Raw genomic sequence first — 14,724 nt, forward strand, 5'->3', positions numbered from 1 at the left:
ATGGATAACTGCAAAAGGACTCGCTGCGGTCCATCCACAGGATTATTGAATTCTGCGCTGAATCTTCAGTCATTCAAAAATATCATAAACATGAAAAATACAGAAACATGTTAAAACACTGTAAAATAATAAACATACATATAAATAAATCTTTACAGAGAAAGACAAATGTATTGACAAGTTTGTATTAAATGCTAAAGACAAACTATACCATCCAGACAATGCTTTTAAATGACACAACACATAATTATAACACAATAAAAGGAAGTTTAACACATTTGTGTCGATCGTTATTGTATCTCTATTTATACAAGATATATGATATTATTACTTTTATTCTAAAATATATAGATTTAAACGTACGCAATTTACTTATGACCATATATTCACCATAGACTGTATAAAAACAGATATTCACGCAGTATTACACTGGGTTCTAGGTTCTAGCGAGGCACTTGAATGACTAACGTTACTTCAGAAAACTGAAAGAAGAGTTTGTAACGCTACCTTCAGAACTTCATCTGAACCGTAGACTGTAAAAAAATCATCAGAACTAAGCTTATGTCAGCGATATCAAATGTAACGTTAAGATACGCGCTCCAGAAGAACTCTGAGGGAGGTGCTCATCTATGGTGCTCATTTGTTTCCCTTATAACATGCAGAAAAGACACAGTTCGAGTAGGAATCTTCTTTTTTCTCCTAATGTTTCATCGATGTATATTCTGACGAATGTCTTACGCTGTCAGGTTTAGAGCAGTTCCTTTATTCAGTTCCAGGTTTATTCGCGCCGTTCTTAATCCATACAGTGATCCGCGTTGAGCTCTCGCGCTCTGTTTGCACGGCCTCTAACGCAGCTCTGAGCTCAAATAATACATACAAACTGTATTTTTATCGTGCTCCACATAAGTTCAGCTCCGCTGTCCCGCATGGGAGAATATCTGTTTTAATATTTATAAGGAGAATACTGTGGAACCGCCTGTATTTTGAGGCTTCAGAGTGCCGCGAAACTAACATTTACATACAGTAACTTACATACAGAATATACGACTCTTTAAACAATACTTACTCTTCTGAGACAACAAATGTAATTTTACACATTAAGCCAATAAATACGAATATTTTACTTACCAAAGTTGTATTCTAGTCAAATGTCCAAACTTTGAGGAGAAACTGACTAGAATGGCTGACGACCTTCTTCTCTCTTCAACAGCATTCAGGAGAATGACGAGATCTCGCGATAAGTGATGTTGTGAACGTGATATTGCTATTGAATTGAGTCAACAAATTTTTTTAAGTTATGAGGACAAATGACCTAGTTCAGTCAACTTTCAAACTAGTTGAGACACTGAAAACTTAAAATTTTTAGTTGAATGAACAAATTCAGTAACTGCAAGTTGTGTCAACATAAAAAAATTCATTGAAACAACTAAACTGCTAAATAATTTTTTACAGTGCAGAATCATGACAGAAATACATGTAAAGCATGCGTCTGTTAAAATTAGCTGATTCTGAAATAATATTTATGCATGCAACTGTCTCAGCAAATCCAAGGTATATCAACAAACTGAGATTATGCCCTGTCTTTTTATGTAATTATAATTACCATTTACTTGCAGAAATGTTTCTAATATAAACTATCAAGCGACACTAATTTGTACCTATTATGAATAAAAGCCGATGCTCAACTAATATTTCATTTTATATTAATAATTTTTCATAACCTCTATAATAAAAAAAAATATTATATTTCATTTTATTTGAATAGTGGTTTTCGCTTTACAAAAAAAAAAAACAGCTTTACAGAATAAAAAAAAATATATTATTTAATACTGTAATTAAATAAGTTAAATCATTGGATTTTAAAATGACAAATTTTAAGAAAAGGATCTGTCTTATAAAACTGACAAAAGGAATTTATATTTGGCCAGCCCTGTCTGGGTTATTAAAAGGCTTTTGGCTGCCCATTTGGATTGACAATAGACTTTACTACACAGTCAGCTATGACTGCTCATATTGCATATCATTTAAATTGTTACAACCACATCAATTTTTGATCAATTGAGTCATTGCTAAAAGGCCTGTACCCAAAGAAAATCATGCTATGGAATTAGACAATAACGTTTGATAAATAAAGTTTTCAAAAAAATTTGTTTCCCTTTTATAAACAAGAAGTCCAATTTGTGCATAAATTCAACCGCACATTCATTTTCAAAACTTCCTAAACTGATTTGATTTCATCTTAATGTTTTTTTATCTGACCTGTGGTCTATATGTTTGAGCGGCCAGACAGTCTTTGACAAGCTTCTCTATTTGCTTGCCAAACAGGAAATAAGTTGAAAACAGAGTCCAGATATCAAAGGACATATTCATGCTAGATGACAGATTGTGTCCACATAAAGCAAATGTAATTTGAATAAAAGATGTTTTGTCTGTTTCTTTAAACATCTATTTTTTTCCCCTGACAGACATGCAAAGAAAATTGTTTGCCTCAAACTAAAAATACATTTGGTGGTAGAGCACACCACAAGGCTGAAGACCGCTGGCTGGGTACTTCTGAACGTGTCATTTATATCGTCTTCACTATAGCACTGAAATATATATATATATATATAATGTCTGTTCTTGCACATCATTTCATTTTCTGTGGTATCTTTCTCCTGCTTTCTCTTTTTCTATCTTGGCACAGCTGCCTCTCTCATTTTTCACTTGAACAAAAGCAGATTTCTTTACCTCTACTCATCTTGTTTCTTATATTTGATAGGATCTTTCAGTTCTCCTGGCAAATCTTTCACTGTTCGCAGAAAGTTTTGGCGGAGGTCTAACAGACCACAGGGCATGTTTGCGAATCATTTTAATCATGAGGTGTATGATTTATTCTGGCATTCCCTCTCCTTATTTCATCCAGCAGAGGCTTAGTACAGACTGTGTATCTTGGTTACATTTGTTTAGCATTAATAATGCTTCTAGGAATATGTATCTATTCAACTGCACACATGAGCACAGTATATAAATATATATATGTATAGAGCCAACAATTTGACAGTTACACCCGGGTGAAACTACTACATTATGTAAATGCAAAACTGAAAAGAAATGCTTTGATTGTGGTTTGGGTTTTTATGTAGTTCACTCAGTTGGAGCTGGATGATGCCTAAAGGCCTGAGGCCTCTTCCTGCTGCGGAGAAGAAAACATCATTCTGTGTCTGTAGCAGGCACCAGAAACAAAATACTGGCTTCTCTTTAAGTCAGGATCATCATGCACCTATTTTTGCGGTCCTGGCTCACACTGTGCTCTAGGCGAGATAAGACATGACCAAAGGCCAAAAAATACCCACCACTTTTTAAACTACTTACTGGTTTCTCCTAAATGCATAAGACTTTTGTCTTAAACAATTGCATTTTGTGGTTAAAATGCTAAAAAATGCACTAGCTAAATACTTTTTTTTTTACAATTTTAATGAACATGACAAGCAGTCATCACAAACTTTTGTTATGGAAAAGATTAGTGTAGATATTTTTGAGGATATATATTTATTTATTTATATATATATATAGCCATTTAGCAGACACTTTTATCCAAAGCAACTTACAAATGAGGACCACAGAAGCAATCATTTTTCATTAAATAACAAGAAAACCAGTCAAAAGTAGAGAGAAATTAATTATTAAGTACGCTACTGTTATATGTTTTACATGTTATATGTTTTAACTGTTTATTGTTCAGAGCTATTTTTGTATTATCTATATATTATCATAGTTTCGGTAATTATTAAAAATGTTATTAGGTTTCGTATTTTAAAAATATGTCTATATATAATTTAATTTATAGAAATTTTAATCTATTCATTTTATTTTAGTACTTCTTACTAAATGAAAACGATCAATTTTATGAGGCAACTAGCTGACATAAAATAACTGAATTTTTTTCAGTTAAAGTTTATTTTATTTCAAGCAACAAAAATGTTTTAATGGTTACAGTTTTAATGAACGATAATAACACTTATCTCTCTCTCCCTCTATATATAGCACATCACATAAAATACTTGGCACAAGCTGATTGGCTCATGTTGCACTCACAGCTCTATTCACCTGTATAGATCTGCTACAGGTAATATATATGCTACTTGTGAAGCAGCAGTGTCTTAAATACTCACAGCACCCTATCAGCATTTGTATTGGCTGAAGCACGTTGCAGTACTTGCTTTGCAGCAGCAGCAATAATCTACAACAACAGCAATAACTAACAGCAGCAGCAGTGTAGGAGATCTATTCCACAGAGACCAAATACATAAACATTGTCATATTCATTACCATACTCAAATCTTTAGAGAGTTGTCATGATACAATTAAACTAATGCAATAAATCTGGCTATGAACGCAAGTGCACAAACTGTAAAGCATTAATATCTAACGGTTTCCAGATAAACAAACTCCTCACTGTGACTGTGAGTCAGTGTGGCTTCGGAGGTGTGTCTGTGCTGAGTCACCAGATCTGTGTCACCTTTCATTTCTCACCCCCTTCTAGTACTCTTCTCCACCCAGTCACAGACCACTGCCTCTACACTCCTCAACAACACGCAGCTGCTGAATCACACACACACACACACGCACGCTATTCATGAGCATTCGTGATCACTCAACAAGTTTTCACTCGTCGTCATTATGTGTGTTTGTTTGTAAAAAGTGAGAGTGTGTGTGTGTGTGTGTGTGTGTGTGTGTGTGTGTGTGTGTGTGTGTGTGTGTGTAATCTGGGTTTAGGTGCATCATAAAACCACAAGCATGTTATCACTTATGAAGACATACTCGTGTGAGCTTGATCAATGTCACGTACTACAGTCACAGAGGTAATGTGTGATACCACATCAGCTTCGATACAAACGTGTGGATGGCTTTTATTTCTTTTCTAATTAAACAATGACACAACCCAAATACTACATCTCTGTGATGTTCAGGTGAAGACTTTACATACTCTGTAACCTGGGTGTGATTTGTCATTTTGATTTAAAGCCATTATCAAGCACCTCATTAAGTTTTCTCAATCAAACCTTTTGCCCTTAACTTATGCTTCAAAGTTACCAAAATTGTTAAGCATGCATTGATGACCTTGCATCTAGATTACTGTAACTCTCTTGTAACCTCTTACTCTTTAAACAGTTTGAACAGTTAATTTGTCCTGAACTCTGCAGCCCATAATGCTTGCATTGTCCTCCATGGGCACTATAGTAACTTCAGCATCACTGCCATAAAATTCAGGGATATGAATAGACCATACACTGACTTCAAAGCCAATTTTTGTAATGTCATTTAATGCTTTACTTATCTTCTACAAAAAAATGCTAATTTACTGAATTATCTATTGTTTTTTTCCTTTCTCATCAAATATTGGTAGCTGGTAATTAATCAGCATATTGTGCAATTAATTTGCTTAACATTTTACATTAATTGCCAGACATAAAGCCAGCCAGTTGAATGAGCAAAATGTTTTTCAAAAGTTTGTTATTGGCGGGATGTTTATGAAAGAAGTCTCTCATGCTCACCAAGGCTGTATTTATTTGATCAAATATACAGTAAAACAGCAATATTGGGAAATGTAATTACTTTTTTATCATTTGAATATTTTAAAATGTATTCCTTTGATGACAATGCTAAATTTTCAGCGGCCATCAGTCTTTGGTTTGTCATGATCCTTCAGATTTTATGTTTTAATATGCTCATGTGTAGCTCAAGAAACAGTTATTATTATTATCATCGTCGATGATAAAAAACAGTTGTGCTGCTTAATGTTTTTGAAATCTTGTTTTTAAGATTTTTTGATGAATAGAAAGTTCAAAAGAACACCATTTTAAAAATAAAAATCTTCTGTAACTTTAGAAATGCTTTCACCACTTTTGATCAAGCTATTGTTTCCTTGCTGAAAAAAGTATCAAGTTAATTTTTTTTAAGTAGTGAGCCCAAACTTTTGAACAGTAGAGTAGATAATGTATGTTGCACACAGTTTATATTTCAATATGTAAAGTGTCTGAAATATTGCTTTAATATCTTTCATAGCCTTTAATAGCCATGTCTTTCTCTTTGGCTTATTTTTGCACAGGGATGTCCTGGCCGGAGGGAAACGTGCTGTGATAGTAGCGAAGTGAAACTGAGATGTGTGGGACAGCAGGTGATCTCAGAGAGCATGTGTAAAGGGTGTTAAAATGTTTATTCAATAATTAATTGAAAACTGATACCTCCCTATATTTTTTTTTAATGTGAACACCAATAGTTCAGAATCAGTTCACAGCCACGCCAACGGATGGCGCTTGAGCGCTCCTGTGAAGCACACCATAGAGACTAGTTTTTTCCCGGGTGCGATCTCAGAAGTAAACTGACGCACCAAAGGAACGACACTCATTTTGTCTGTCTCTTTATTTATTCACAGGTAAAATAATATGCACTTTAAACATTCTTCTGATTGTTCACACGACTCTAGGAAGGTTTAGGAACGTGATTGTGAAGTGTTTTGAGTAACTTTGTCATGCTCTAATGTGTTTTATGCAAATTGAATTAACTCAAGGGTCTTAAATGCAAACGATTTATTGTTTAGTAAATGCATTCAAAAGTATTGTTATACAGCATTGTGGTGATGTTTGAGTGTATCAGCAGTGCAAGGGTGCTTGTTATTTTTGTGTTTTAATTGAGTAGTTGAGTATATCTGTTGCATTAACAATTCAATCGCCATTTTGAGTGCTTTGCGCACACACTTAATGAATGACACGAGTCAATCTGGGTGAAGTGGTGTATGTAAAATGGTGTTGGGTTTTAGTTTATACATTTTGTGTGTTTAAGTGACACATTTGTCATCTTTCTAGTAATGAGTGACATTTATGTGAATCTTTATTGATTTATTTTGTACACACTCTTCTTTCCACATAATATGTAAATTATATATTGCTCTTATGTGAAACAGGCTATGGAATGCAAGTGTGTATGTATTCATATATCTTATGTGTACACCAGAAGTTAATGTGCAGATGAAGTTATTTTTGTATGTAACTAAAGAAGTGTTTACAATTACTAAAGTTTTAAGATCTCAGAAGTAAACTGACGCACCAAAGGAACGACACTCATTTTGTCTGTCTCTTTATTTATTCACAGTGTTTTCACAGATACACAGTGCTTCACTGCCTGTGTGTCCTTTGCTGCCAGCCCAGATATCCCCTAGGTCTGAGGCCGGTAACAATTGGGGGCTGCGTCCGGGATTAGCACATCTCGCCTGGCACTGTTGTCATAGTAACGTGGGAATCCTGCACCCAGTGTTTCAGGGAAGACTACTTCGCCAAGTGTCATCCAGAGAACAACTGCCACAGGTGATGCATCAGCATGACTACTTTAAGCCCACGGCGAGTGCTGCTCTTCAAGATCCAAAAGAAGCTTTCAGATTTGAGTTTTAGTCAGCTGCAGACTGTTGCAAGTTCGATAGATGACGGTCGTAAAACTTACCAGGTAGCAGATCTAAGTGAACCCGAACTTTATGACCTAATTGTCGACTACATCAGAAGTGATGAGTTAAAAGCTGCAGAAGATGAGGGCATGACTCAACTTCTCCTCCTTTCTGACCTACTTAATGACGTGCTATCAGCTGCAGGAACCAGAGCCGCGGAATCGGGTAATGTGGCACCTGTCTTGATGGGAGATTCACCAACACAGCAACAGGGTCACACTCCAACTGATGACGATGGAGAAGTTTGCACACAACCGTTACACATGGACAGAGACACTCGCACACAATCATTACACATGGACAGAGAAACTCGCACACAATCATTATGCATGAACACAGAGACTGACATGCACTCATCATTTCAGGGCAGAGACACCTATGCACTTACCAGAGAAGTCACCTCATCAACGCCTGGTATGCCAGACCAAATTGGTGCTGCTCCTTTGGGTAGGATGAACTCATCTAACATTGCTGACCATGTTGTAAGATTGTCTGATGTTTCAGCTTTGTTACCACGTAGAGAGTTTAAGTTGCATGGTGGTCAAATTTGTGATACAGGCTGTGACATGTCTTTCAATTGTCTCTGTAAGCAAATGGATCAAGGGTTGCAGGAGGGTTTCAGTGAGTCTGAGATTATCAGAGCAGTCCTTAAGATAACAAAACCTGGTACATTCAGAGAGATGTTGGTTAATAAGGATGATCTTACTACTGATGGGTTGAAAAGATTTCTGCGCTCCCACATTAGAGACAAAAATGTAACTGAACTTTTTCAAGAGCTAACTAGTGCTAGACAAAATGACAAAGAAAGCCCACAACAGTTTCTTTACCGAATAATGGGCCTGAAGCAGCGTGTTCTTTTTGAGTCACAACAACCTGGTGTAGGTTTTAGCTATAACAAAGAGCTCGTTCAGGGCACTTTCATTCACACACTTTACCAGGGGTTAAATGAGAGGAACAGCCATGTCAGACGTGATCTTAAACCTTTTCTCTCAGACATGCAGGTTAGTGACGACTTGCTCTTGGAAGAAATAACAAAATCAACAGCTGAAGAAGAAGGGCGATTGAAAAGACTGGGTTCAGTAGGTAAAAGCAGACCAGTTACTGTAAGCGCAGCTCAGCACTCCCAAAGTGAACTGAACACCCCAACAAAAGTTGACGCTGAGTTGCAAGCAAACCGTGATGCGATCAAAGAATTAACTGCTCAAGTTTCTTCTCTAACCAAGCATCTAGCCCAGATGTCCACCCCCACTGAGGCTGTGAAGCTGAAAGACTGCCACTCACCTACTGACCGCACACAACCACCATGGTCTGAGACCAGAGGTAGATGCAATGACTGTGTACAAAAAAACAATACCAACTGTGTTCACTGCTTTGTTTGCGGCCAGGCAGGACATCGCGCCATTGGCTGTCTCCAACGAAGGTTGTCGGGAAACGGGAAGAGGTCGCTGGAGAGGGGCAGCCAGTGATCCTAAGCAGTGATGAGCCCCGAGAAAAGGTCAAAACACCTAAACACTCACAGTCAAACTTACAGTACCAGTCAGACCCAAAGAAAAGAGTAGCTCAACTCATTGGTAAGCGATGCATGGTCTCATGTTCCATCAATGGTGTACCTCTTCAGATGCTGCTTGATTCAGGGGCACAAGTGACCATGGTGAGCAAATCGTGGATTGAACAAGCACTACCCTGTATAAAAATACAGCCACTTGGATCGTTATTTGATCATTCCCTTGAAATTTCTGCTGCTAATAATACTCAGGTTCCCCTTGATGGATGGGCAGAGATTGATCTTCAGATATGCAGCCAGCGTCATGGGCGCCTTACAATCAGGGTGCCACTGCTTATCAGTCGTGACTGCAATTACCCTCTTTTAGGTAGTAATGTAATTGCGGAGATGATCAAAGCAAACATTGATCAGGACGATATTGTTAATGTAACTGAAATACTGAAAGAAGCCTTGAGTGTCAGTGACAGTACCGTGGAAGCATTAGTCTTCACTCTCCAGACCATTAGACCCACGGAGATGCCACAGTGTAATGTACGCCTTGGCAAGAAAGGTGTAAATATCCCTTCAGGCAAGATTCGTGAAGTCCAGTGTAGAATTCGAGGATGGAACAGTGGAGGTACGATGATGTTTCAGCCGAGCCCTGAGAATCATTGCCCGGAGGGTCTAGAATTGTTCCCAGCTTTAGTTGATGTTCCTGTTGGCTCATCCAAGCGCATCAAAATCCCGATTCAGAACTCAACAAAACATGACATCTATCTTGCAAAGAAAACCGTTCTTGGTACTCTTGAAGATATACTTGATCTTAAACCAATCCCTCATTCCTCCATAAACGGTGAGCCAACGCCTCAGAATACAGCCCACTTGTGTGCAGCTCAATTGTGTACTCATGAGCAGACTTTGAGAGAAAAAGAAATGCATAAACCCACACACATGACCAAAGACAAATGGCATCCTCCTGTTGACTTGTCTCATCTAGCTGAGGAAGAGCAGGAGATTGCGAAATGTATGTTATTCGACCAGTCAGATGTCTTTGCTAAAGATGACACCGATATTGGTTGCATTTCTGACTTACAACTTAAAATCTACTTAAAAGATGATACACCAGTCCAAAGGTCCTACAATGCAGTCCCAAAGCCCTTGTATAGAGAGGTTAAGGAACATGTTCAAAAGCTGCTAGATCATGGATGGATTAGAAAGTCTGTATCACCTTATTCCTCTCCCGTGGTCTGCGTAAGGAAAAAAGATATGAGCCTACGCCTTTGTGTTGATTTTCGTGGACTTAACAGCAAAACTATCCCCGACCGTCACCCCCTTCCACGTATTCAGGACCTATTAGATAGCCTGGGAGGTTACTCATGGTTTTCCATACTCGACCAGGGCAGTGCATATCACCAGGGCTTTGTTGAGGAGAACTCCAGGCACCTGACAGCTTTCAGCACACCTTGGGGATTGTATGAGTGGATCCGTCTTCCTTTTGGCCTTTCCAATGCGCCGGCGGCTTTCCAAAGATGTATGGAGGGTGTGTTGAGTGGTCTGAGGGATGAATGCTGTTTTCCCTACTTAGACGATGTTCTCTGCTTTTCCAAATCCTTTCAGGACCACGTCAAAGATTTGAAGAGAGTCTTTTGCCGCTTACGGGAGCATGGTGTAAAATTACGACCAAAGAAGTGTGAATTATTTAAACGGCAGGTGCGGTATGTTGGGCGCCTAGTTACAAGTGAAGGCATTCAAGTTGATCCCAAGGACTTGGAAGCAGTGATGCAATGGAAGGAGCGGGAACCAAAGAATGTTGGAGAAGTAAGAGCTCTTTTGGGATTTTTGGGCTACTATCGGTCCTTCATTCAGGATTTTTCCCGAATAGCCCGACCACTGTTTAAGCTTCAAGAGAGTCCTGAGGCGTCTGGGGAGAAATCTGTCGAAACTAGGACAACTAAGCAAAGTATAAAAAAGGGTCAGCTGCCATCCAAGACACCAGTCCAGTGGACCCCTGAACACCGTGCTGTGGTTGCTTCCCTTGTCGACATGTTGACCACCTTTCCTATCTTGGCATACCCAGACTTTAATTTACCTTTTGTCCTTCACACCGACGCATCCAATGAAGGTCTGGGGGCGGTACTCTATCAGGAACAAGGGGGTAAACTACGCGTTATCGCCTATGGCTCGAGGACACTCACACCCGCTGAGAAGAATTATCACCTCCATTCTAACAAGCTTGAGTTCCTTGCCTTAAAGTGGGCCATTTGCGATAAATTCCGGGATTACCTTTACTACGCACCCACGTTCACCGTATTCACAGATAATAATCCCCTTACCTATATCCTGAGTACCGCCAAGTTGAGTGCTGTTGGGCATCGTTGGGTGGGTGAATTGGCCGACTTTCATTTTACAATAAAATATAGACCAGGCAAGACAAACACTGATGCTGACACCCTATCACGGTTCCCAGTGAAGCTCCAGGACCACATCAGAGAGTACTCTGAGGTTTTACCTCCAGATGTTGTGTCTGCCATATGGCAGGGAGATAAAGCCCAGAGAGAAAGAGAAGTACCGTGGGTTGCGGCTCTTCAGCTGGGCTCCACTGATGATAATATGCTTCCGGCCAGTATACCCTTGTTTCCTCCAGAAGACATTCGAGCTGCCCAAAAAGGAGATGCTTCCATCGTTGACGTGATTGCATTAAAGAGAAAGGATGGAACCCCAATGACAAAGACAAGAGACAAATGGGACCCACCACACGACGACTCATACACGAATGGAGTAAACTTAGACTCGAACAGGGAATTTTATACAGACAAACCGGACAACACAGACAGCTGGTTCTCCCTGATTCTTTGAAGTCTCTTGTGCTCAAACACCTTCATGATGACATGGGGCATGTCGGCGCTGACAAAGTTACCCACCTGGCAAGGCAAAGATTTTATTGGCCTTTCATGCAGCGTGACATAGAAGATTATGTCATCCGCCAGTGCCCATGTATTAAACAAAAGCGGCCTGCTGTTCCTGAAAAGACACCAATGGGCTCAATTACAACGAGTGTACCATTTGAGCTACTGTCTGTTGATTATCTGCATCTTGAACCGAGTAAGGGTGGCTACGAGTATATCTTGGTTCTTGTAGATCACTTTACTCGTTTCGCCCAGGCCTACCCAACACGGAACAAATCTGGAAAAACGGCTGCTGAAAAGATTTTCTTTGACTTTATACCACGCTTTGGGTATCCACAAAAGCTTCACCATGATCAGGGTCGCGAATTTGAGAATAACTTATTCCAGCGGCTTCAGCAACTGGCTGGCATTACCCATTCTCGAACGACACCCTATCATCCACAAGGGAACCCCGTTGAGCGTTTAAATAGAACACTGCTTCAGATGCTACGGACACTGTCAGAGGAAAATAAATCTGAATGGAAAGACCACTTACCACACATAGTGCATGCATACAATTGTTCGAGACATGAAGCCACAGGTTATTCACCATTCTTTCTCCTCTTTGGAAGGGCCCCACAGTTGCCCATTGATTTGATTTTTAACCTGGATCCTGAGCCACAGACTGAAACCCGTCAGGAATTTGCACAGAAGTGGGCTTCTCGGATGCAGGAGGCATACAAGATCGCCTCTGAACATAGTAAAAAGAGCTCTGCAAAAGGGAAAAATACTATGATCGTGGTGTCAGAGGAAGTGTGCTTCAGCCAGGTGATCGTGTGCTTGTACGCAACCTATCAGAGAGGGGCGGGCCCGGCAAACTCCGTCCGTACTGGGAGAACAAGGTTCACCGTGTTGTTGAGAGGATGGGAGTTGGGTCCTGTGTATCGAATTCAAGCTGAAACTGGTGATCGCACTCTACGTGTCTTGCACCGTAATCTTCTTTTGCCTGTGAATGATCTGCCTATTGAACATAATGGAGTGGACAATCGGACACGGAAACAACAAAGGCAGAGGCAACATCACAAGAACAGCCAACATCACAGGTCTGATACCTTAGAGCACGACTCCGGTGATTCAGGGGATGAGGAAGAATATGCTTGTAATCCCAGACCAGTCCCAGTATATGAAAGGGGAAAAGCCACTCTCAAACAGTCCCATCATGAGCCAGGTAGTGATCTACGAGTAGCGGCACCAGAGTTTCATCCGGAACACCATAGAGCTGAGCCAGATAACCCTCAAACATATGAGCAACCACTCCGGTTTGTGACACCAGAATCAGAGCAAGTACTGGCTGACCTGTTGCCATCTCTGGAAACTCAGGAACAAGTAGACGACTACATAGCTGGAAGAAGTAATGAGGATACTGACCTGGGAGTGGAGCCGGTTGCACAGCCAATGAATGGGGAAGACATCACCCTGCGGAGGTCAGCACGGGCAGTAAAGCCAAAGGAGATGTTCACATATAATCAGATGGGACAACCCACATACCTACCTTGGAGACCAGGAGTGAATGCAATGCACACCTGTGTACTGTACCCTATTCATACTTACCCTGTCATACCTGATGCCTCTCACTATCCTTCTCCACTTGTGTGGGCATATTAGACTTAAGAAAGGACAAATGAGGCAGGACTGTTGACATTCAAATACTTACCTGTCCTTTGATCAGACTGATAGCTCATTTCTCTTATCTTCAGAACAAAAAAAAAACGTTCTTCTATTCTGTTGTGTTAGTTCTGGATGCCCGGAGGCATCTCTTAAAGCTGGGGAGAGTGTAAAGGGTGTTAAAATGTTTATTCAATAATTAATTGAAAACTGATACCTCCCTATATTTTTTTTTAATGTGAACACCAATAGTTCAGAATCAGTTCACAGCCACGCCAACGGATGGCGCTTGAGCGCTCCTGTGAAGCACACCATAGAGACTAGTTTTTTCCCGGGTGCGATCTCAGAAGTAAACTGACGCACCAAAGGAACGACACTCATTTTGTCTGTCTCTTTATTTATTCACAGGTAAAATAATATGCACTTTAAAACATTCTTCTGATTGTTCACACGACTCTAGGAAGGTTTAGGAACGTGATTGTGAAGTGTTTTGAGTAACTTTGTCATGCTCTAATGTGTTTTATGCAAATTGAATTAACTCAAGGGTCTTAAATGCAAACGATTTATTGTTTAGTAAATGCATTCAAAAGTATTGTTATACAGCATTGTGGTGATGTTTGAGTGTATCAGCAGTGCAAGGGTGCTTGTTATTTTTGTGTTTTAATTGAGTAGTTGAGTATATCTGTTGCATTAACAATTCAATCGCCATTTTGAGTGCTTTGCGCACACACTTAATGAATGACACGAGTCAATCTGGGTGAAGTGGTGTATGTAAAATGGTGTTGGGTTTTAGTTTATACATTTTGTGTGTTTAAGTGACACATTTGTCATCTTTCTAGTAATGAGTGACATTTATGTGAATCTTTATTGATTTATTTTGTACACACTCTTCTTTCCACATAATATGTAAATTATATATTGCTCTTATGTGAAACAGGCTATGGAATGCAAGTGTGTATGTATTCATATATCTTATGTGTACACCAGAAGTTAATGTGCAGATGAAGTTATTTTTGTATGTAACTAAAGAAGTGTTTACAATTACTAAAGTTTTAAGATCTCAGAAGTAAACTGACGCACCAAAGGAACGACACTCATTTTGTCTGTCTCTTTATTTATTCACAGTGTTTTCACAGATACACAGTGCTTCACTGCCTGTGTGTCCTTTGCTGCCAGCCCAGATATCCCCTAGGTCTGAGGCCGGTAACACA

The 14,724-nt window shown here is 39.5% G+C and overlaps 1 protein-coding gene across 1 annotated transcript; it reads left to right on the forward strand.

The window, feature by feature from the left end:
- Nucleotides 1–12,574: 12,574 nt before the first annotated feature.
- On the forward strand, nt 12,575–14,714 carry LOC113098974 (uncharacterized). Its single transcript, XM_026264019.1, has 2 exons — nt 12,575–13,921; nt 14,639–14,714. Exon 1 carries the CDS (start codon nt 12,575–12,577, stop codon nt 13,511–13,513), a length of 939 nt encoding a protein of 312 aa, XP_026119804.1. The 3' UTR covers nt 13,514–13,921; nt 14,639–14,714.
- The last annotated feature ends 10 nt before the right edge of the window (nt 14,715–14,724 follow it).

This window comes from Carassius auratus, unplaced genomic scaffold (assembly GCF_003368295.1).
Source record: "Carassius auratus strain Wakin unplaced genomic scaffold, ASM336829v1 scaf_tig00216794, whole genome shotgun sequence".
In the NCBI taxonomy this organism is placed as follows: Eukaryota; Metazoa; Chordata; class Actinopteri; order Cypriniformes; family Cyprinidae; genus Carassius; species Carassius auratus.

What these genes read in the sequence shown, in the direction of transcription:
- LOC113098974 (XM_026264019.1), top strand. Translation starts at nt 12,575, where the DNA reads ATGCAGGAGGCATACAAGATCGCCTCTGAACATAGTAAAAAGAGCTCT.